Consider the following 25,563-nt stretch of genomic DNA (forward strand, 5'->3'; position numbering starts at 1 on the left):
ATGAACTCCACAGCAAAGCCCATGCTAACAAGCTCTTAAATCGCGACACTCCACTGCAAGATCCTCTCTGTAGAGACAATGTCAATGAAGTTATGCTCAATGTTGCTCATCACACTCCCCAGCATCTTCAAGAAGTGCTCTCTGGCAGAACGACCAAGGTGAAATCCCTGCATAAAGTCACCACGGCTATTGTAGACTACCATTAAATGAGAAGCACAATCCTCGGGAACTCTAAAGCCATGGAAATCTATATAAGAAGGCCCAGAACCCTAGAAATCTGCAGGATTGAGGTCATTGACCTCAGGTTGGTCAAAGCGGGTAAAAAAGGTTGTGGCCTCACTCACAAGATCTGAAATGGTGGCAGAATTGCTGCCTACCTCAAACTGAGAAGGGCTAGCGGGAAGTAGACTTATCAAGAAAGCACAAAGTGCGAAATTAGAAATTGTGATCTAAGAAGGACAAACTCACAAGGAAGAAATGAAGAAGGAGATAAGGGAAAAGAAACTCACCAAGACCAGTGAGAATGGGGGCTGTAGGAAGGAAAAAAGCAAGTACAGAGGGAATGGCAGCAACTGGCGTGGTGGGAACGGTAGAAACAGGTGCTATGGGTGTGGCAGGAGGAGCGACTGTGGGCATCCCTACGTCTGCTGCGACTCCTGGCCCCTCAAAGGGGTCTGTAAATAGGGAAATAGGCATACAAATAAAGAGAGACCATAGCAAAAGAGTGACGAAAATACATATGTATGAGGAAGAGGTAACAAAAGAGAGGGAAAAGTGAACTTAGTAAGAGAAAAAGGGGGAAAGAGGCATATACCCATGAATTCGGTCTCGGGGGTGATACTCTCCTCTTCGTCAGAGTCAGAAATCCTTTTCTTCAGGATAGACTCATCGTTAAGATCCTCAAGAATGTCCTCAGACCCTTCAGAGGACAAATCCGCATCAGGTCCACGTGTAGCAGAGCTAAGAATGGAAAAAGGGGTAACTACCAAAGAAGAACCATCCTTCACAGCCTAAGATAGAACTGCGAAGGGGTCATTGGTGGAGATAACAAGGGGTGTGACAAGAGAAGCAACCTCGGTCTGAGCAGCAGTAGGAGGAGTGACTCCTTCTTGGGGAGTAAGTGTCCCGACAAGAATGGGAGTGGCCTTACTAACCTTCCCAGTATGAGTACCCTCATCTATGGGTACCGGCTCAATGGGAGGGGTAGGAGCCTTAGCAGGAGCTCCGTGTGCAGTAGCAGAAAGGGTAGGTTTTGCAAATACTACATCAGTCCCATCAAAAAAGCCTCCCATGGGCACGCCCATGGAGGCAAAAAGCTCCTTGGCTATGGGGTGGTACACAAAAATAGGCTCGGGCTCATCCCAGAAGATAAAAGGAGAAAAAAAATAAAATGGAAAAATAAAGAACAAAGGAGCTCGTAATGGGATGAGACAACCAAAGACATGTGGCAAAAAAAAAAAAAAAGGATGTACCTCGAACTCAGGCTTGTCAAGCAAGATGGGATGGGTGACAAACTTATCCTCCTTATGCTTAGACTGCAAAGAAAAAAAGGAGAACAAAAGATAAGGTTGAAGAATTAGAGATGACGTACTCTCCGCTCAGCAGCAAAAGCAGGTTGAAAGGTTGTCTTTCTCTTATTGCCTCGTGCCCTGCTGGAAAGGGGAGCATCTGTAGATGGTCGTGGAGTAGCAAGTTTGCATTTACTTGCAGACTTAAGCTTGGCAGGACCTTTCTTACCTGGCGCAAAAATGTTCGTCACTTTAACTTTTTTCTCCCAACCTAGAGGATAATCACCAGCATGCCAATGCCACCCTCTCTTCTCCTCATCCCACTCAGAGATGGCAGACCGATTCTGCTTCCTGGTATATGCTAACATGGACTTGGAGGGTAAGAGCAATCGAGGATTAGCCGAAATAATCGCACTGAGCCCATCAGGAGGAATAAGGGAGAAACCACGACTACCCATTAACTCTTGCTCAAACCAAGTCATCACAGCCTGCCAATATCCATGCATGGTAGGAGTACAAAGGCCTTCCCTCAGTGAGCCTGGAATGGTGACTGCAGTAAAACATTGGCTCCAGAATTCAAAAGCAGTATGCCGCAGGAAGGGTTAAACGGAAGTAGGGGACTCCATAATAAAAGAAAGATCATCAGGAATGTCCTAATCTAGTCCAAACTGTCTTCTCACCTGGTTGGTAGGATAATTAACAAACCTAATGCCTTCGTTGGCCAAGTAAGGCAACCACCCAGCATTGGTGGCTGCCAAATAAGTAATCCCTGTCTTATCAAAATCGGTCAAGGGGGTGGTGGTTCAGGCAGTATCAACAAATAGACCCATAGTAGAGTCTGCACATGTATAACCCATACCCATATTTCTGTAAGCTCTCCAAGAAAACCCAACGCATTTATCAAAGGATTCAACAGCAGAATGGTCAATTGGCTTTAAATCGACCCAACAAAAAGCCAATGGGAAGTCAAACTCAAATCTGCCGCAAAAAATGGTAATGGTTTGCAGACACAATTGATACTTTTCTTTAGCGAAATGGATGGGTCTACACTTCCATAAATGCTTAGCACAACGCTCGTACAACAAGTGCTGCAAAATAGTACTATGAACATAAGAGGTGACTATGTGACAAGAGCCTACCTGACTCTTATTGCTCCGCAGGATGTCTAATTGAACATACAAATGCCCTAAGAACATAGAAGCCAATGGCAAACTTACCCCAGCAGATATCTTGATAGCTAAACGAAAATATAAAGACTTCACAACATAGTGGGGGTGAGAGCCAAAAACAAACTTTCAAAGCCAAAACGCAATGAAGGCCACACGATAAGCAGCCACAGAGAATTTAGAAGAGGAACTAACCCAATATGACAACTTGGCATTTTGCTTATCCTCTTCTTCAACTCGGCCTCTACGACCTCTTCCTTTAGAGAAAGCTCTAAAGTTGCAGGATTAACATCGCCAAGGATGGGCAAGAGTAATTGGTTGGCTACATCTTCCAGGGTCACAGTGATCTCACCGCAGGAGAAGAAGAAAGTATGGGTGGTGGTACACCACTGGCAGACCAAGTGACAGAGGTTGAAGAGGTCCCAAAAGTTGGATAAGCAGTGGGATGAAATGATAGCCTTCAAAACATCGACCCGCTGTAATAATCCCATGAAACTCGTGTCAGATAACTCATTATCCACGCATTCCCTCCAATCCAAGGCGATACCTGATCCAAATTCGAAGTGAATAGGCACGGGGAGTGAAGTGCCTTGGCGAATGATAAGATCGGGGATTGAGGAGGCCAACGGGGCCCAAGAAACATCTGTGCTTCGTCGACATAAAGCGAGCCACACTTGTCCCAGCGGTAGCGGCATATAATCGCCAGGAATCTTTGGAAAATGGGGGGTGGATATCGTACCAGGGATCAATAAGAGGAGTGCACTCATTGTTCAGGGCACGGTGCGCTTCTTCCTCATTGGAATGGTCCGACTTGGAATACATAGCCTCTTCACCTACATCACGTGTGGCGAGAGGATCAGAGATGACCTCTTTTCCTTTACAACGAGAAGAACTTTGGTTTTTCACCGAAATCATGGTGCAGGGATTTGATCGAAGTAAACAAATGAGAGTGCTTGAAGAGGAGGAAGCGGTGAAGAAAGGGAAACAGAGAGAGTGTTTTGGAAAGGGAGAAGAAGTTTGTGTTTAGGTTACGAAGGGACTCTCTCTTAAATACCAAGGTCATTATTGCCGGCATGAAAGGAGGCAACGGGTCAGCCATAAAAAAGGGGATGAAATTAATGAAACGGCGGTTATGTTTCAGAATAACTGCTAAACTGAGAAATTCAAAGAGACAACATTGTTCACAGCGAGAAAAGGAAAAAATATATATATATGTATGAGGTGGGATCCACTGTTCAAAAAGCCCACAAAGGAAAAGAAGGAAGAGAGGTAGAAAGGGCAGAAAGTCTTTTATTCATATATGAACCGCAGGAATGCTTCATATGTTCAGGAGGCTAAATGTTAATGGTCATTTTGGAAGTCAAAAAGAAAGAAGAAGCCCAGCAGCACGAACAGAAAGGAGTTGGTGAATGGATAGAAAAACCATTAAGCCTAAGTGGCAGGATTACAGGACCATGAAATAAACAAATGGGGCTTAAGGAAGAAAACGGGCTCAAAGGAGCCCGAAAAGAGAAAAGTAGCAAACCCATGGGCAGTATATGATGTAGAAAAGTGAGAGTGGGCCACAGCAAGCCCAAAGTAGTGCAAATAAAGAAAGTAAAGGGTTGATGGCAGCCCATGAGCCCCAAGGATAAGAATAATGTAATTGGGCCGGGGAAGCCCAATGAAGTTAGTAAAAGCCCATGAGAATACAGAGTTAGGAAAAGGGCTAAGTAAAGCAAATGGGCCAAGGATGCCCAAGAGAAAACAATTGGGACACGGGATCTCACAAGTAACATAATAAAAAACTAATGGCCATACTGAGTCACTGGGGGAAGAATAAACGACAGGCCCAGAGAGGCCCAGCAGGATTAGGTCAAATATAGCAGTCAAGGAATAGGCTAAAAGATGGCAAAGCCTAACATCAAATAAAGCTCAGCCCCTAAAGAGAAAGAGAAATCAGAAAACAGCTTACATAAAAGGTTAAGGACAGATGACAGACTGTGCAGCAAGCCTCCAAACCATGGCGAACGCATGAGCAACAGGCAAATTTTGGACACACATGGAAGGGAGGCATGCGCAAGGCCCAGACATCACCAGCCTGTACCCAGCCAACACGGGACACGGTGAGGTCATGGGTCAGAAGTAAGAGGGCATGGTTTGGTGGTGGGGAGAGGGGAAAAACCTATTCTGAGTTTCCTACTCAAGCTCTTTTGGGGGAAATGTCTTGCTAGGATGACACACCCCCCAAAAGAAGCAAGGCTAAATTGGAACCACTAGGTGCATGCCATGAGGGATAGGGAGGGATAGGGAGAGAGAGAGCACCCACACCGTAGCAGGAAAGGGTGGCATGGCAGACAAACAAACAAAAGAGTCTTCTTTGTCTGGTGATAGGGAGTGGCACACAGACGAATTAGTGGTAGTCAGCAAGTATACCCAAACCAAACAAGGGTGGTTAAGGGCTAAAATAGTAAAACTTGGTTACGGCAGGCACTATAAAAGGAGGCCCTTGCCATGCATAGGGGACACACACCACAATCACGGTAATAGGAACTTCAAAGAAAAAACCACGGAATAAAAAACAAGTACTGAAAAAAAGCAAAAGAAAGAAAGGATAAAAAAAAAATGGAATACTAGAAAATAAGGAAAGGAAAGAAAAAATAGAGAGTTAGACCAGCAGGCATGCACCAATAGGTTGATTCCCTCTCTCCCTCTCAAAGTCTTGCTCTCTGCCAAAAGCAAAGAATTCTCTTGGGCACCAACCATTCAGGTCCGATTCCCTCAAAGTGATTAATTTCCACAACAAGATTTCCCCAGAAGATTATTCGCATTGAGAAGAAACGTTCTTCCCTCCCTGGTTTTGGTAATGTGGATCAGATTTGATCATATTTCTTTCTTTTTGATTAACCCGTATACTACCCACTTATTCCCCTTGCTTTCTTTATAAAAGTGATTGTTGTTATTGTGATTATCTTTCTTAATTAGGGATTATTTATTCACTTTAATTGAGAAGCCGAAGTACTTTCTTTTGTTTTATTATTATCATGTCAGCCTGCCACGACTCATCTAAAATAGCTCTACATGCCGTAAGCATGCTCTTGGCAAACGAGGCATAGTTTGCGCACAAGCCGGACCAAATTGAGTTGCAATTGGACCGGTCTCAACTCCCTTACTCAGAATATTTGGGCCTAGTACCGCAGGAGGCAACCCAGCCTAATATAACAAAAAGGCCCACTACACACATTTATGTCAACTACACATTTATAAGAAAATGATCCATACATTCCTAATGTAAAAATAAAACAAGTATTCTATTCAGTCCATCCATACAGGTTGTTTCCAATACATACAATAATACAAGATGTTTTATAACATACAATAACATAAAATACTAAGGGCTAAAAGAAGATGTCCTCAAACGACTTCAAGCAAAGGGATGTGTGTGTTTGTGTTAGTAAGTGAGTGATAATGAGAGAGAGAGGGTTGAAAATTTTTTAAGTGAGTGGGTGGGAGAAATGAAATTTTATGTGGGAAAGAAAAATATTTTTGCTAAAATTTAACCCATTTTAGTTGTATTCTTTAGTGATAAAATTTATTTCGTCCTTGTTTCTAACTTTTTTGTTACGAATTATTTTCGTCGCTGAAGCTACCAATTTATATGCATTGGACTTTTGGGAACGATTTAGTTTCATCACTATTGGTTACCTTTGGCAACGAAATGAGTTTCGTCGCTAATACTGTTCAAAGCAACACTATAGCAACAAAATATTTCATCACTAAAAATTTATAGCAACAAATTATTTCATCACTAAAAATCTCAATTTTTAGCGACGAAATATTTCATCAATATAGATTAATTAAGTTCATGCCTAGCTTTTCCCCATTGGCGCCCTTGTTTCAAACCAACAAATGCAACAAAAATGACTTTTCGTCGCTAAATGTTATAATTTATTTCATTAATAGCAACGAAAATTACTTATCATCGCTAAATGTTATAATTTTTTTCATTATTAGCGATGAAATCCATATTCCATCGCTAAATCTGTAATTTTAGCAACGAAAAAAATATTTCCTCACTAAGTTTCGTCGCTAAAAATAAATTTTGCTGTAGTGAGGGATGAGGGATGAGGGAGAGTGTGAGAAAAATGACAACAAATTAAAATGTGAGAGATTTTGTTGAAAGGCATTGTACTATAATGTATTATCTGCTAGTAGAGTATCAAACACTACCTTATTCATTGGACCAAAAATTAAATTTTGTTTGTAAAACTTCAGTTGAAAATGATAGCAAATAAAATAAATCTAGAGGGTTAAGATGAAGTACCTGAGAGATTTTATTATTTAATTTGGGTTAATATATGCTAACCAAAAAAAAAAAGTGAAAAACATTCTACCCAATGTGAATTTGTGTACATGGGAGTGCACTTAATAATGAACCAATTGATATTATCAAAAGAAAAAGATGAGAAAGAAAAAAAAAAGTTTGGTAAATGTAATATTTCCTTTTAAATATCATGCGCAGTAGCTATTAATGGAGTTTTTATACTTTTTTTTAACCAAAAGACACCTAAAATCTATTAGTGAGTTTCAATTAACTCAATTAGTGAAGTATTTTATTCTTGGATAAGAGAGTAAGAATTCAAAAATTAATCAGGGTTTAAATTTCCCAACATTCTCTATATAATAAGGAATTTCTTTTATCAGCTTCTATTTGTTTAAAATTCTTAATTGGTAATGTAAGGGCACGATTTGTAGCCCAAGCCCAATATGTAATGGATTGTGGGTAAATGAGCCTAGCAAAACAAATTTGTAGAGTGTGGATTAAAGAACCAGGCCCAAGTAAATATAACAACGGTTAGGACGGGTTTGAAAAACAATCATGCAAGAACAAGGTACGTAAGACTGGGCGAACATATTGCCAAGGAGGAAAATGTTTATACAAATCAATGAAATTGGTTACAATTATAGTTCTAGTAGCTACAGTGTTCTTTCTCTAATTCCCCCCCCCCTTCCCGTGGGTGGTCTTTCACATTATATAGTCCCCTCTAGACCATATTGATCTTACACTTGTTAATCATCTAAACCCTCACTTGAGTATCTATCCCATCAGACACCCTCTCTGGCCCACTGTGAGTCGCGGTGATCAAGGCAACACTATTCAGGAGTCTCCTCCACATTAATGCAACCAGAAAAGTAGCTGCAATGCATTTAATGCGATGATAACAACCTTTTTTTTATAGGTATTCCTAAGTCCCCATCATTCTTCATAAGTGTATGATGCCCATCCTTCCTGCTGGAGCTTTCCAGAAGATCACTTTGATCGTCGGGGTACAGAAGTGGGCCGCATACTTCATGTTCGAGGAGGAGTTACTCCTCGGACCACCTTCCGTTCATTCTCTACTTGTGAAACCTTTAAAATTGGAGTTACCCAAGATTATCTGTCCCTTCTATAATTAGCCCCTGTCCTCGGACCAAGCCCAAGGCCCAATACATGACTTTGGGCCTTTATCCTTACAATAACGCTTCAAAACTCCAGTTTTTCCCTCCCATCCGAGGAGGAAAAATGGGGTTTTAATTTTTAAGGAACCAAACCAATTATTTCTCCAGTTTACATGTGTGGGAGTGCCGTTTTACGTGCTTCATCACTGCCTCTGACTCTTCAGGGTTCGTAAATCGTCATTTATTGCTCCAAGCGGGGCTTTGTCCCCCTACATCCAACGGTGGGTGCTTATCTAACAGTGGGCATCTTTCCTATAATTTTGAGTGGGTTTATTGCCACTCGTTTTCTTACTCTATATAAAGCCTTGAAGAGATTCATTTTTTCCCTTACTTCTGAAATTTAAAAGTGCTCCAGACAACCTCAACGCTCGAACTCACAAAACAATCTGAACTCCTAAGCTTCTGTAGTTTTTTCCATAAGAAAATTTTTTAAAGGCTTTTCTAGAGGCGTGGGATCTGGCACATTTACTTATTCCTGTAGGTATCTTTTTCTTCAAACTTTCTTTTTCTCCTCGGTTGAATTCCCTTGTCTTCTGCTTTTCCATAAAACTTTTTTCTAGTCACCCCCGTTTGTCTAGATGGGTAGATTCAAATACTTAGTGGATTCTTAGACTGGGATGGAGGGTTTTAAGGCCAAATACCATATCCCACAAGGAGTGGGCTTAGAGTATTGCCCCCAAGAACGAGTACTGACTGATAAAGAGGTGGGCAAAGTTGTCATTTCCATGATCGTTTTTATAGAAGGAGGGATGACACTCCCTATGGGTAGGATAACCCGAGATTATTGGCTCAACCACAGATTATGGCCCCACCAAGGCGCTCCCAATATGTTTAGAATCTTAGGGAGTGTAGATGCCCTAAACGATCAGATGGACCTTTGGCTTTCATGGCACGATGTTGTTCATATGACGAGTGCCATTCACTCGCCAGAGGGTATTACATCAAATCTTGATCCGAGGAGGTGAGGTTGATATCCTGCCTTCCCAAGTCCAACAAAAGCTTGAAGGACGATTACCTGATCATCTCTAGGGAGGGGCATGACGGTCTTTACTGCCCAGTTAGGGAAGAAATACCAGGTGGGGTAACCTAAGGATAGGTCCTTTGGTAGGGACCTTAGTTTTCTTAGCCTTTCCTTTATTTATTTTAAGCCACTTGTCTCCTCGAACAATAGTTGTAATTTTTTCTGACCACATTTTCCTCTTCAGATTTTTTGCATATAAAGATCACGTTTCTCTGAAACTTAGTCACGTCAACGTCCTAGTGCTTAACTACCTGCTAAGGTCGGAGAAATTCCCAAGCGAGGACAGACAACTGCAAGTTGTCCATTTGATCTTAGATTACGTGCCTTTGTCATGTACATTTCAAGACGTAGGCCAGGCGATAAGATTAGGTAGCCCCAGGCTTGCTTGAATAAACGTTTGAAAGCCTGGTTTCTTGGCTCGAAGAGACCTTCCCTTGGTCGTATGGCCACCCCAACCTGCTCCTCAACTGGTAGTCGCACTGAGAGAAGAGTCAGCCTCATCTTGCCACTCTTTAGACGCCGAGATCAACCAATTCCAGTTCGAAGGAGAGGAAAGGGCGCCAGAAAGACCCGTGGAGTTTTCAGATTCTAAGACTAAGTTTGAAGGGTTTTCTACCGTCCACCAACCAAAACTTATAGTTGCTCAGCCTGATACCAGTTACGAGGAGGAAGAAGGCCTGGATTTGAGGCAGAGAACTGGTTTAAAGGGTCTAATGGCCAACAGAAATAAAGGGGGGTCTACTTCCAAAGACAATCCCAAGACTCGGGCCACTCCCAATCTCCCTCCTCCTCCTCCTCAGCCCCCAATTGACCTCACACTAAAGGCTAATCCAGATCTGAAGAAGAAAAGGCCAGCAGAGGATTTGGAGGAAGGTGAGATGGTTCCACAAAAGGGGGCCAAGCAGTAGAAGAAGGCTAAGGACCCTCGCAATAAGAAGGCCCTCTTCATGGAGAGTCGGAGGGATGCCAAAGTGCGCCAAGGGCAGCATTCCTGGGCCCCTCAGCTAGAGGTGGAAGGCACTCCCATATCTTGGGACACTACCATATGGGAAGCTCAGCGGGGGTATGTTGGCATCCTGGCCGAGGCTTTAGAGCAGCCCCTCCTCCTTTCCAGAGACATGGAGGGCCTCAAGCACACCAGGCAACCTGACCTCTTCTTGTCATTGAAGAGGGATCTTGTAATAGTAAGTCAGCCAATATCCTTTTTGTTGAATGCTAAGTCGCAGATTAATTCATATATATGTGTACTCTTCATAACCCTTTTGCTATTTTTATGCAGATTACCCAGCAAGTATATATTGCCGAGGAGTAGGTCAAGAACACCCAGGATGAGGCTAAGTCTGAGGCCTACTCCAAGCTGGAGGTTGAAAAGCAACTGGGAGCTCTAAGGTAAAAGCAGGTAGAGCTGTCCGAACAGCTGAAAAAGGTGATCAAAGCTTGGAACAGTGCCTTGGCGGGTCTAAAAACTACGAAGAGGCAAGCCGAGGACCAATGCCAACAGTTACATATGACCGAGATAATTCTAGCCACAGAAAAGCAATCTGTTTTGAATCTTAAGGCCGAGTTGCAGAAAGTCAAGGATGCAGCTCGGGTGGCCAGGGAAGCCGCTGAGGCTGTCATGGTGGCAGCCTATGAGCGTGGGACGGTAGACAGCTGGCAGAGGAGGTGGCCATAGTCTGCAGGGGCTACTGCACCGAGTCTTGGGGGGTGGCGATGGACTAGGCAAGAGTTTTTGCAGACTCCGAGCTTAGGAGGGCTGAGAACATCTTTTTCCTAGAGGACATCAGAGAGATCCCAGATGTAAACCCTCCTCTTGAGCAACTCCCTCCCACCCAAGCTCCTATTCCTGAAGGGGCTGAGGTGAGTAAGGAGGCTCAGCCTCTAGTGAAGGACAAGCCCTCCAAGGACTCCTTTACAGTTAAGGAGATGGTCTCCCAGGCCAAGGACACGGCAGCTAAGTCCTAAACTGATGGTGTCCACTCCCAGGCTGCTAATCCCAAGAAAGACCCTCCCCCAGCCTAAGTGTAGATGTAGGGTGCGTGTGTTTCCGCTTTTATGTATATTATTGTAATGGCAGTTTGCCATCAAACACAATGTATTTCCCTTTTTGTTTAATGAAGATGCTTTCCTTTCTTTTTATCCCTGATATTTTCATTTAGTATGCTTTAGAGTTTGTAACTATTGCTGTGAATCGCTAATACTTTAAATAATTTTGTTAAGTACCAATAGAAGGCAAGAAATGTTTTCACACATATCTGTACTATGAATCGGTCTATATGATCAAATACTTTATTTCATAACATGGAATCTTCTTTGACACTTGATGAAAGATAAAAGAATATCATAGAATGTTAATTTCATCCTTTACAGAGGATGTCCCTGTGCAAAAGATCGTTAATTCAAATACTTGTAAAAAATATTAACTTCCCCACATCATCTAGTCCGAGGACTTCAGGCATGATTGGGTTTCAATTTAAACACCTATAAAAGTTGTCATTTAATGTTAACCTTCCCACATCATCAGGTCCGAGGACTTCAGGTATGATTGGATTTCAGTTTAAACACTTATAAAAGTTGTCATTTGGCATTAACCTCCCCACATCATCTGGTTCGAGGACTTCAGGCATGATTGGGTTTTAGTTTAAACACTTATAAAAGTTCTTATAAAAGTTGTCATTTGGTGTTAACCCTCTCACATCATCTAGTCCGAGGATTTCAGGCATGATTGGGTTTCAGTTTAAACACTTATAAAAGTTGTCATTTAGCATTAACCTCCTCACATCATCTGGTCCGACGACTTCAGGCATGATTAGATTTTAGTTTAAATACTTATAAAAGTTGTCATTTGGCGTTAACCTCCCCACATCATCTGGTTCGAGGACTTCAGGCATGATTGGGTTTCAGTTTAAACACTTATAAAAGTTCTCATTTGGTATTAACCCTCCCACATTATCTGGTCTGAGAACTTCAGGCATGATTGAGTTTCAGTTTAAACACTTATAAAAGTTGTCATTTAGCGTTAACCTCCCCACATCATCTGGTCCGAGGACTTCAGGCATGATTAGGTTTCAGTTTAAACATTTAATAAAAGTTGTCATTTAGTGTTAACCTCCCCACATTATCTGGTCTGAGGACTTCAGGCATGATTGGATTTCAGTTTAAGCACTTATAAAAGTTGTCATTTAGCGTTAACCTCCCCACATCATCTGGTCCGAGGACTTCAGGTATGATTAGATTTCAGTTTAAACACTTAATAAAAGTTGTCATTTAGCGTTAACCTCCCCACATCATCTAGTCCAAGGACTTTAGGCATGATTGGGTTCCAGTTTAAACACTTATAAAAGTTGAATAACGAGAAGTATAATGCCATAGATAAATGAACATACTGACAAAAGAGACTTTCATTAATAGTAGTACATTTTCAAATTATTTACATTCCACAGGCATGGTATGACATGTCCATCTAAATCTTCTAGAAAATATGCCCCTACACCAGCCACCGAGGTGGTGCGATATGGTCCTTCCCAATTGGGTCCTAACTTTACCCATGCCGGGTTCTTTGCAGTACCCAGGACCTTTCTCAACACCAGATCACCAGGTGCCAATGGTCTTAGCTTTACGTTGGCATCATAACCTTACTTGATTTTTTGTTGGTAGTATGCCAATTAAACCATTGCATTTTCCCTTCTTTCTTCAATCAAGTCTAAGCTCATTTCCAGCAATTTGTCGTTAGTGGTCGGATTGAAGGAGCTAGTCCTTAATGTTGGGAAACCAATCTCTAGAGCGATAATAGCCTCAGCTCCATAAGTCATCAAAAAGGGGTTTCTTCGGTGGATCTGCAAGGCGTGGTTTGATAAGTCCATAGGACGTGCAGCAACTCTTTAACCCAATTTCCCTTTGCGTCATCCAATCTCTTCTTGAGTCCATTCACTATGACCTTGTTGACAGCTTCGGCTTGCCCATTCCCTTGGGGATAAGCTGGGGTAGAATACCTATTCATGATTCCCAACTCACAACAGTATCTAGTATCTCCTGAAAGATTTGCTGTCAAACTGAAAGCCGTTGTTCGAGATGAGGGTATGAGGGACCCTGAACCGGGTGATAATGTTTTTCCAGACAAACTTCTTGGCATCCACATCTTTGATGTTCGCTAGAGGTTCAACTTCTACCCACTTGGTGAAGTAGTCCGTGCCGACTAGTAGGTATCTTCTGTTTCCTGCTGCTTTGGGGAAAGGGCCCATAATGTCTAAGCCCCATTGAGCAAAGGCCAAGGATTGGACAAAGGGTTAAGGACCCCGCCCGATTGGTGTATGTTTGGTGTGTACCGTTGGTATTGATCACACTTTTTTACATATTCTTGTGCTTCCCTTTGCATAGTTGGCCACCAATAGCCTTGAGTGATGGCTCTGTGTGCCAATGATTTACCTCTAGTGTGGCTCCCGCAAACCCTTAATGTAATTCCTCAAGAAGTAATTATGTTGCCTTGAGGTGTATGCACAGCAGGTATGGCCCAGAAAATGAGCGTTTGTATAACCTTTGGTCCTCGGATAGCCAAAACTGAGGAGCCTTTCTTCGTACCTTGTCTGCTGCAGACTTCTCCTCGGGTAGAATATCCTCTTTTAAGAACAGTACTATGGGGTCCATCTAGCTTGGCCCCACCCTAATTTGATGAACATGCACCAGCTCCCCCATTCGGTCCTGTGGGTTTGTGGAGGTCTTCTACGAGGATCATCCAAGGCAGGACCTGCGCCAAGGAGGTCGCGAGTATGGCTAGTGAATCAGCGTGGGTGTTTCCATTTTAGGAATATGTAACAGGTCGAAGGATTTGAAGCCTGACTACAGGTGTCTAACCTGGCTCAAGTACCCTTGCATTCTCTCGTCCCTTGCTTCAAACTCCCCTTTCACTTGGCCGACAATCAATTTGGAGTCCGAGAATATCTTTATTTCCTTTCCGCCCATTATTCGAACCATGGCCATTCCCATTAGTAGACCCTCATACTCAGCTTCGTTATTGGTGGCCGAGAATCCCAATCTTAACAATTTCTCAATGGTGATCCTTTTAGGGGATACTAATACTAACCCCACTCCAGAACCTTTTTGATTTTCTGTGCCATCAACATACACTTCCCAGGGTAGGGTGCCCTATCGGGAGATCAAGCCAATCGATTTTCCAACCATGGATTTTGTTTTTGTTTCTTCTTCTAATGGGGATTCAGCGAATTCAGCTACTAGATCCGCAAGGACTTATCCCTTGACAGAGGTGCAAGGCATGTATTTGATGTCAAAAGCCCTTAAGAGCGTGGCCCATTTAGCAATCTTTCCTGTGTAGTCAACATTCCGAAGTAGAGCTCTGAACAGAAGTTGGGTTAGGACAATGACTATGAGTGCCTGAAAGTAATGGAGGAGTTTCCGTGTGGCATGTACCACCGTCAGAATAGCCTTTTCCAATGGCAGGTAATGAATCTCGACCTTGTGTAATGACATACTCGCATTATATACTGGCCTTTATATGCCGTCGTCAACTTGTATTAGGACTAAGCTTGCGACGTGAGGAGCCACAGCGATATAAGCGAACAGAACTTCATCAGCTTCAATGATAGACATGATAAGTGGCTGAGAGAGATAATCCTTAAGCTGTTGGAAGGCCAAGCCACATTCCTCGGTCCACTCGAACCCCTTCCATTTGTTTATAAGTAGGAAGAAAGGTCAGCACCTATTAGCTGACCGAGAAATAAACCGATTCAAGGCAGCAGTAATTCCGGTTAGTTTCTAGACCTCCTTGGGATTTTGAAGTGGTTATAGATTGTTGATTGCTTTAATTTGGTCCGGGTTAACTTCTATTCTCCTATGGGTTACCATGTAGTCCAGGAATTTGTCTGACCCCACACCAAAGGAGCACTTGGAAGCGTTAAGGCGCAGCCTGTGTTTCCTCAGAACTTTGAATATATATCCGAGATCACCCAAGTGCTCGGACGCTACCTTACTCTTTACCACCACGTCATTTATATAGACCTTAATGCTCTTGCCTAACTACGGCTCGAACATCCTAGTCATCATCCTCTGGTAGGTAGAACCCGCATTCTTCAAACCGAACGGCATTACTTTGTAGTGGTAATTTCCTATGGGTGTGACAAAAGCCGTCTTCTCCTGATCACTCAAGGCTAGTGGTATTTGGTGGTAACTCTAAAAGGCGTCAAAAAAGCTCATCCGAGGATGGCCTACAGTTACATCCACCAGCTGGTCTATCTTAGGCACAGGGAAAGAATCCTTTGGGCAAGCTCTATTCAGATTTGTAAAATGTACACACACTCGCCACTTCCCACTCTTCTTCTTCACCACCATGGTATTGGCCAACCACTCGGGGTAGAAAACTTCCTTGATAGCCCCCGCCTGCTTTAGTTTCTTCACCTCTTCTCTAACAGCATTAGACTGCTCTTTGGATGAGTGCCGAAGAGGTTGTCTCTTTGGAGTGATGGACGGATTAATGTTTAAATGATGACAGATGAAGTTCGGGTCCATCCCCAGGGCTTCGTAAGCACTCCATGTGAAGACATCTACGTTTCTTCTAAGAAACTCTACTAGCTCCTCCTTCTTTGGGGGATGTAACTGAGCCCCAATCTGAAAGAATTTCTCTTGATCGTTGCCGATAGCCACATTTACCAGATCCTCACATTTAGCCCCCTCGGTTGGCCTACCGATAAGCAACGCCAAAGCCTTTGATTGCTATAAACTTCCTTCGACATGGGCCGAGGGCTAAGCTTCAGGTTGGTGCCGGATGGCAGCCACTAAGCATTGCCTGGCTATTAACTGATTTCCCAGGATCTCTTTAACCCGACCCCCGGATGGGTATTTCACCTTTTGGTGCAAAGTAGAGGAGACGGCTCTGAGGGTATGAAGCCAAGGTCTGGCCACAATGGCCGTGTAGGGTGAATAAGCGTCCATCACGATGAAGTCTACCTCCACAATTTCTGACCCAGTTTGCAAGGGTAGTCTAATTTAGCCTTTTGGGATAACGACTTTCCCGTTAAAACTCACTAGGGGCGAGCTGTAGGGTGCTAAGTCCTTGGGTCTCAAGTTTAGCCCCTTATACAGATCGGGGTACATTATCTCAGCGCCACTGCCTTGGTCTACCATCACCATTTTCACATCATATCCTCCAATCCTGAGGGTAACCACTAAAGCATCATCATGGGGTTGAATGGTTTTGACCTTACTCTCGTCTGAGAAGCCTAAAATTGGTTGGACCTCCAGCCAAGCCTTCTTTCTCTCTCAATTAGTGTCCTCGACGAGTAGCCGAGCTACAGACAATACTCTAGAGGGGCAGGACCCAGTTTTTCCTGGAGCAGTGAAGATGACATTTATTGTTCTTAGGGGGGCCTTGAAGAGTCATCTCTCTAGGATTCTAAGTTAGTTGGCCCCCTTAGAGGGGCAGGAGTGGTGCAAGAGTTGCTTTAGCTTTCCTTCACGTACGAGTTGGTCCAGGTGGTCCCACAGACTTCTACAATCTTTGGTTATATGTCCATGGTCTCGGTGGTATTGGCAATAGAGGTTGCGATTGTGTCTTTCAGGGTTTCCCACCATTTTACTTGGCCATTTAAAGAATGGCTCATTCCTAATCTTCTCCAGAACTTGATGCACTGGTTCTCGGAACACAGCATTGACTGCTTAAAGGTGGGAAGACCCCAGCTGCCCGATAAAGTCCCTCATTGGCCGGTTGCTGTTGTATCAATCCGTCCTGAAATCCCTCTTCTCCTGAGAGATAACCTTCTTCTTTCCTTTACCCTGTTGCTGGTCTTCCTCGACCCTTTTATACTTATCAATCCGGTCCATGAGCTAGCGCACACTGGTGACGGGCTTGCCAGTCAGAGATTTCCTCAATCCATGCTCGGACGGGAGGCCAAGCTTGAAAGTACCGATGGCTACATCGTCAAAGTCACCATCTACTTCGTTGAACATCTCCCAGTACCTATCCGAATACGCTTTCAAGGTCTCTCCCTCTCGCATGCTCAAGGATAGTAGGGAGACCAAGGGCCGAAGAGGTCTACTGCAAGTGACAAAGCGGGAACAAAATGCTTGAGTGAGCTCCTTAACGGAACTTATGGAGTCTGCCTTCAAGCTGTCAAACCACCTCATGGCAACAGGTCCCAGACTGGATGGGAAAACCTTGCACATTAAGGTTTTATCCTTAGAATGGACAGTCATTCGCTGGTTGAAGTGACTCACATGTTCTGCGGGGTCTGTTTTAGCATTGTACATGGTGAAGGTAGGTTGAGGGAATCGTTGAGGAAGTCTAGCCCCCTCGATCTTGCACATGAAGGGTGACTTGGAGATCTGGTCCAAGGCCCTGCTCACAACGTCGTTTCCCATGCCCTTGCGAGACGGGCTTCTGACCCTTCGCTCGTGATGGCGCTCGTCTTCATAGGAGAAAGACTCACTGGGCGGGGTTCAGGATCTTCTCCTATAACTGACGTCCCTTTCATCATCAGAGGACACGTCAAAGTTAAAGGGAGTCTGCCTTCGTCATGCATGGCGCAGTTCCTTCTTTAGTCGATTAATTTCTAGCTGGGAGACATGTCTTCCTTCTCGAGGTTTACTTCTGTCAGTCTATGTGGTATGCACACTTCCTTCGCGATCACCCCTCCGTTCGAGGTTGACAAAGGGATTGCCATGCTTGGATCCCAAGGACTCTGCTTGGTGTGGACTTGAGCCTACCATCATTAACCGTTGTACTCACTATCACTCAAGTTCTTCCCACAGACGGCGCCAATTGTAAGGGCATGATTTGTAGCCCAAGCCTAATATGTAAGGGATTATAGGTAAATGAGCCCAGCACAATAAATTTGTAGAGTGTGGATTAAAGAACCAAGCCCTAGTAAATATAACAATGGCTAGGATGAGTTTGAAAAACAATCATGGAAGAACAAGGTACATAAGACTGGGCAAACGTATTGCCGAGGAGCCAAATGTTTATACAAATCAATGAAATTGGTTACAATTATAGTTCTAGTAGCTACAGTGTTCTTTCTCTAATTCCCCCCCCCCCCTTTTTCCTGTGGTTGGTCTCTCACATTATATAGTCCCCTTCGGACCATCTTGATCTTACACTTGTTGATCATCTAAACCCTTACTTATCTGTCCCATCAGATGCCCTCTCTGGCCCTCTGTGAGTCACGGTGATCAAGGCAACCCTGTTCAAGGGTTTTCTCCACATAAATGCGACTAGAAAAGTAGCTGCAAATCATTTAATGCGGTGGTGACAGCCTTTTGTTTTAGTTATTCCTAAGTCCCCATCATTCTTCATAAGCGTATGATGCCCATCCTTCCTGCTGGAGCTTCCCAGAAGATCACTTTGATCGTCGGGGTACAGAAGTGGGTTGCGTACTTCATGTTCGAGGAGGAGTTACTCCTCGGACCACCTTCCGTTCATTCTCTGCTTGTGAAACCTTTAAAATTGGAGTTACTCAAGATTATTTGTCCCTTCTCGGATTCACTCCTATCCTCGGACCAAGCCCAAGGCCCAATACGTGACTTTGGGCCTTTATCCCTACAGGTAAATTAATAAAGTTGTATGTTAAAATATTTATTAATATTATTGGCACTTCTTGATGTTTCCAAAAAGTTCATAGTTTAAGGTTCAAATTCTCCTCCCCAACCTATTGAATTATAATATATAAACAAATAATGTTGCAATTGCCAATTGATGTCTTGAGATCATGAGGAATCTTCGCAATCTCAATTAAATCCTAAACAAGCATGCATCAAGATGTAAATTACCTATTATATTTTGTATGACAGTAAAGCACTTGTTTTATAATTACTTTATGTTATTAATTATATTATTTAATTTTTGTTGAATCATTTATATGTTTCTTTTTGTGAAGTCAATTAATCATATGTTTCATGCTTACGTTTTGAATGTCTTGTTTGCCTAAGCTAAAAGCTTAGCTCTAGCCTCTATGCCTCTATCGTTTTTTTTTTTTTTTTTTTTAATGAGTTCTTAAATAAATAAATAAAAATAAAAGCTTAGCTCTAGCCTCTATGCCTCTATCGTTTTTTTTTTTTTTTTTTTTAATGAGTTCTTAAATAAATAAATAAAAATAAACGACTGATTTTGTTTTGATAATTTGATAATTAGGGAGCAGGGTGTAAATTTTAAATGTTTCCATTAGAATTACCAAGAGGAACTAATTAAATTATAAATTTTAAATGTTTCCATTAGAATTACCAAGAGGAACTAATTAAATTATAAAGTTATTAACCAAAGGATTGGTTTTCATGCCTTTACTAGACTTGCTTTCATTACATGCGAATTTTTTTTTTTTTTTTTTAATTTGAAAATAATAGACTTGCTTTCATTATGTTAATAGGGACAAAATGCAATACAGTAGAGGCCAAGACGGCTAACGTGGTAGACCAGGAAAGACTGCTATTACCATGAAAGCAATAAAGATGTCTTGCTTACCGTTGATTAAAAAACCCCTCAATTTTCTGAAGTGTTGTGATCAAGCTTAGAGCTGTCACCAGGTACAGTATAAGTAACGTCCAGGTATTATTGGCAATTAGTGAGAGTGGTGGTGAGCGTGACAGTGACGATAATGATAGTGACGATAGTGGTGGTGGCGACAACAGTGATTATGATGGTAGTGGTAATAGATATATGGGATGATATTAGCAACAATAGTGGTAATGGTAACATTAACCATGTAAAGAGTCCTGATAATGGTATGAGAATGGTTTTATTGATAGAATTCGTACAATGACACAATTCTTCTTAAAATTCAAACTTGGGATTTTGATGCTTAAAAATACGGAGATCAAGGTTTCACATACTTATTGAAACAACTCTCTTATTAACCCAAACAAAGGAAATCAACATTAGAAAATTTCAAATTACAGCTTTGAATAAATCTCACGTCAAAATCCCTTGTTTGGACACAACATAAAAGTTCAAAGAAGGAAAGGGGGCATCTCTAAATAGTAAATATTACAAGCAAGTCGTTTACTTGAAAAACTCCATAACACAAAAATCACAGACAGAACATTCAAATTTGATGCCACTAAATCCAGCCATGGTTGCCAAGGCCACGAATTCTTCTTTGGTCCTTTCCTTTCCTCCTGTGCATTGAGTCATCAAAAACAAATCCATTTGATAGGTGCTCTTCATAGAAGTGCTAACATTGGGGATAGTTGGAATAACTGCCTCTACAACAATAACCTTTCCATCATTTGGGATAGCATTGTAGCAATTTTTTAACAGCTTCAAGCAGTATTCGTCACTCCAATCATGAAGTATCGACTGAAAAATCATCCAATTATGGCATCATTTTTCTTGAAAAATTATACCATATGAAGAGGAAGAATTTCATATGGACGAATCATACATGGACAGACCTCTATATGTGCTGGATGGATCCGTACCTGGACAGATTCCACGTAGACGGGTGCTGGAATCAGGAGGGACCTGACTTTGTTATTACATGATTTCCAAGAAACCCTAGATGGGAATACTTGCGGCGCACACTATAGAATGAAATCCGAGTGCAAATAGGATTCTAGAAACCGCGTGCATTAATGAAAATCCTCTCTATAAGGAAAAGACTTGCCCATCACGTTTTAGACTTCTCAACAGGATTTTTACAAGGAAAGGACTTCGATTCCAAGTAAAAGAGGTCTACCTTCGACTACTATAAAAACCCCCAATACCCTCACAAATCAAGGTACGTATAATTGACCCTCTCTAGTACTCTGGAGTTGTAAAAGATTCTAACTTGACCTTCGAAGGGTATTTGGCCGGCACCACACCAGTACTCTCTGTTTAGGTCTTTCTCCTTTTTTGTGTTGTGCAGGTTGCATTCTAAGTGTGTGAGTACGTGTGGCTCACTGGTGGATTTTTCAACTTCATCACCATATACTATTTATTTAGTATAAATTTTATATATATATATATATATATCATTTCTACCTAATAAATAACCAGTTTCTTATAATATTTTGCGCCATTACCAAATCAATTGGATGGGGAATAATTGAGACAATCAAATAAGAAGAAAAGCATTTCCTATGCAACACAAATCAGTTTGTAATGTATTTGGGTTTATGTCAAGGGTAACATAATGCCTTTTAGATATGAAACTAACCTTCATAAAAATGGTATGCCCTTCAGGAACGTTCTCAAACATATCCCCTTCTACATGTTCCACACCTGTAACATAAATTAAAACCTTATCTACATATATTGCGTATAAATACACCTTAGGCTATTAAGGTTTTCAAACTTATGATCCAAAATTATTATTCCTCAAAAACATTAAAACATTTGATCAAATTTTAACTTTTAACTTATTCTTCTTCTTCTTCTTCTTCTTCTTCTTTTTGGGAGAATCAATCATGTTTTAACTTGGTGAAACAAGACAACAACTGAAAAATGAAAATTATGAATTGAAATAATACCAGGATAAGGTGGAGCATGTTGTATAACATGAGGCAAGTCGAAATTAATGCCCTTGATATTGAGGTATCTAGTAGTGATTAGGTTAATGGTAACTCCTAGACCACCACCAACATCGACTAATTGCCTGAGTTGCTCAAAACCTTTGTAAGACTCAAGGATCTTCTTGATGAGAATAGTAGTTTGGTTGGACATTGATGCGTTAAACGCCTTATTAAATCTGGGGTCCAAGTCTGGATACTTGAAGGCATGCGTGCCATAAGTCCTATTGAATGGAATTCCTCCCTCAAGAATTGCATCGTTCAGTTGGGACCTATGAAGAGCTTTAGTTAGATACCATAACTTTCATTTATCAAGATTCAAGGGCGCTACACAATTACTATAGCATATTTAATTTTTGAAAATTAGATTGGGGAACTAGGTATGCTTTTGAGGTGCTACTGGACCACATAAGCGGAACTACCAAATCTTATGAGATTGTTTCATGAGACCATCCTCTCTCTATGTAGAACCCATACGCATAAAACATACACATGTTATGAAAGCAGCATCTTATAAGATATATTTTTTTCTCTCGATAAATGACCATATGATATATCTGTCTCCATTTCATGAAATTTAATTTTGGTTTTGAATTTCGTCCTTTACACTAATAAAAAATACTTAACTTTCTTTACTATTAAAAGAATAATGATTAACTTTTATTCAGCAAAAAAAATTTATAAACTTTCAAGAAAAGTCAAAGTTGCAAATCTTCTGTATCTACACGGCTTTCCCATACAACTAAACAAAACATTGTTTTGCTTTTGCCCATCAATTATTTGACCCAATTTTTTTCGATACCAAGTTTTGTTGATATCAAATGTAATTATTTGACCCAAATTAAGCAAGAAACGAAGTTGTTAAAAGGGCATAAAGCCTATCATAATAAAAATAGTAAAATATAGGGGCAATTACATATATGCATATAACAGATAGTAGACTTTGACCTTAATTTCAAATTTAATTCAATGTTTAATTTTATTAACCAGCATTTATATAGTTTAAAAGTGTTATAATGTTTTGAGAATTTTGTAATTTCACTGGTTGGCACCTCCTAATATTTTAAATAAAAACATTCAGGATTCAAATCATCTCTACCCTAATTATCAAATTATATTATATAACAATAATAATAATAATAATAATAATAATAATAATAATAAAGTGTTATAATAAAATAAGTTACGGCACCAAAAAAAAAAAAAAACATGTTCTAGATTTTCTCTTACCTCACACATTCGTAACCATTACCAAAGGTAATAAGCAAAAATAAATCAAACAACCAATGAAGACCAAGTAAAGGTAAAATAAATAAAAAAAAAGTAATTTTATAGCTACAAATTATTTTATAATATTTTTTACAAAATATTGACATAGTTAATTCTTATTAGTTTTCATTTGGGTTTATCGTTAATTAATATCATTCTTTCACTTACCAATAACTATTCATCATATTAAAAAAAAATGTTGTAAAATAGTTTATAATTATACAATTTTTTAAATTCAAAATAAGAAAGGAAAAAAAAATAATAATAATAAAAAACCAACCAGCTTTTCATATAGACTTGGTCTTGAATCAAGGCCATGAAGGACCCAATGACACGCCATCTTCATTAGTCACAAAGTGCTCAGACAAAGGAGTAAGACTGTAAAGCCTCCGGAAAGAACCAAAGTCCTCATCAGCAGCCACGGTGCAACCAAGCACAGAGTGGCTGACCAACAGCTTGAGAATGCGGTCCAGCATCATGGCTGCGTCAGGGTTCTTGGTTGGCATCTGAGCTACAATCTGCAAGGGAGAGAGCTTGGCTCCAGGACCCGCTTTGGTTAAGATATCAAAAACCCCAAGCTCAATGGCCGAGTGCAAGACCATAGGCAGCACAATAGAGGTCGAGAGCTGCATGGCACATGAGAAACTATTTTCTTCTCTTTGATCATTATCAAGATTTCTTGGATTGGACTCTTTTAGAAATGCCATAATATTAGGACTAAAAGTGAACTGAACTCTTATTTGTTTTCTTCACGTACTAGATATTTAATCGAATGGTTGATATATATATATATATATATATAGGCATTCAAGAATGGGTAAAACTTATTGGGATGTGTTAACGGGCACCGCAAGGGTTGTGTTAACGAGCACCGCAAAACACAGCCCTTGCTCGTTAACACAACCCTTGCAGTGCTCATTAACCACAATATTTTTTACATTTTTTCTGACAAAATTTTTGTTTTTTGTTTTTGGCTGGTTATTTTTTTTTTAATTTTTTTTTTCAGTTTTATAGGTACTATTTGGTGTCTTTTTGACTATTTTTGACAAATTTCTTTGTATTTTTTGTACTTAACAAGCACCAAGCAGTGCTTGGTAACATTTTCCATACAGTTTACCCAAACAAAAAAAAAACAAAAACCAAAAAAAAAAAAAAAAAAAAAAAAAACATTTTCCATTCATGCATGGTTTTTGTTGGGTGCACATGACACCCTTGGATTCCAGCAAACATTTGTCAAAGCTCATTTTATGTACTTAACAAGCACCAGGCGGTGCTTGTTAACATTTTTCATACAAGCACCAAGCACCAAGCGGTGCTTGTTATAACATTTTCCATGCAAGTACCAAGCGGTTTTTAACATTTTCAATATAAGCACCAAGCACCAAGCAGTGCTTGTTAACATTTCCATACAAGCACCAAGCGGTTGTTAACATTTTCCATACAAGCACCAAGTGGTGCTTGTTAACATTTTCCATACAGTTTATCAAAAAAAAAAAACATTTTCCATACATACATGGTTTTGTTGGGTGCACGTGACACCCTTGGATTCCAACACATGCATTTGTCAAAGCTCATTTATGAGCTTGTTCCAAAACTTTTCAAAATTAGCTCTTTCATTTATTGAGAAATGATCAAAGCTTGGAGAGGTCTGACTTCTCTTAATGAGAAGTTATGCAAGGCGTGTGGGACACGCCGAAGTAAAAATAAAAAAATAAATAATAAAAAATAAAAAAGAATGCTAAATGCTATAAATGCTAAATTTTAGCATCAAAAGATCAAAAAACATACTCCATCAAAGCTCTTAAATCCTATTAATTTTGCAATCCAGCTACAGTGGATTGTTATTTCTAGCAACCCATTATAGCAAGATTGTAAAAAAATAAAAAAATAAAAATAAATAAAAATTTTGTTTAATAAAACTTCCACTTTCCCTCTCACACGCTTCCCTTTTGCGCCTATCTCCTCTTATTTTCCCTCATTTTCTTTCTGGTTCTCTCTTTCTCCCACACCTACGCCTCTGCCTCCTCTCCTTTTTTTTTTTTTCTTTTTTTTTTTTTCCTTTGTTCTCCCTCAACCCAAGCCGCTCTTCCCTTCCCCCAACCCACACCACCAAACCCGTCTCTGTTCTCTATTCTCTGTTCTTTATCTCTCTTCAGGGGTCTGCGTGGATCGAAGGAGTCATGTGTCAGAGTGTGGGTTTTTGGTTTGGAGTGTGGATCGAAGGAGTCGTGAGCTTAAATCGAAGCATGGGTCTGATTGTTCGTGGGTCAGAGCATGGATCGAAGGAGTCGTGGTCCGAGTTGGTTTGTGGCTTTTTTTTTGGCTATGGGTTGTGGTTTGATTTGGCCATGGTTTGTGAGTTTTTTTCCTTTTTTTTTTTTTTTTACTATGGTTGGTGGTGATTTGGTCCAATTGCTGTTGATTTTTTTTTTGGTTCGACGGTGGATGGGTTTTTTTCCTTTTTTTTCTTGCTGTGGTTGGTGGTGATTTGTTCCGATTACTGTTGATTTTTTTTTTTTTTTGGTCCGATGGTGGATGTGTGGGCCGACGATGCTGAGAATAATTGGGTTGAGAAATAGAGAGACAGAGGAGAGAGAGAGAGGAAAAATAAATAAAAATTAATAAAAATTAA

General features: G+C 40.8%; 2 protein-coding genes across 2 annotated transcripts; both read right to left on the reverse strand.

Moving 5' to 3' along the window:
- Positions 1–17,006: 17,006 nt before the first annotated feature.
- Positions 17,007–17,540, reverse strand: LOC112008519 (uncharacterized). The gene has a single exon (XM_024040844.1). The coding sequence runs from the start codon at positions 17,538–17,540 to the stop codon at positions 17,007–17,009; it is 534 nt and encodes a 177-aa protein (XP_023896612.1).
- Positions 17,541–20,074: 2,534 nt separating this feature from the next.
- Positions 20,075–23,683, reverse strand: LOC112008537 (caffeic acid 3-O-methyltransferase). Its single transcript, XM_024040864.2, is given in 5 exon segments — positions 20,075–20,469; positions 21,311–21,375; positions 21,624–21,934; positions 23,212–23,263; positions 23,266–23,683. Coding segments are annotated over 5 exon segments (1,098 nt in total). The 5' UTR covers positions 23,639–23,683; the 3' UTR covers positions 20,075–20,172.
- Positions 23,684–25,563: the final 1,880 nt, after the last annotated feature.

Source organism: Quercus suber, unplaced genomic scaffold (assembly GCF_002906115.3).
Source record: "Quercus suber isolate HL8 unplaced genomic scaffold, Cork oak 2.0 scaffold_347, whole genome shotgun sequence".
In the NCBI taxonomy this organism is placed as follows: Eukaryota; Viridiplantae; Streptophyta; class Magnoliopsida; order Fagales; family Fagaceae; genus Quercus; species Quercus suber.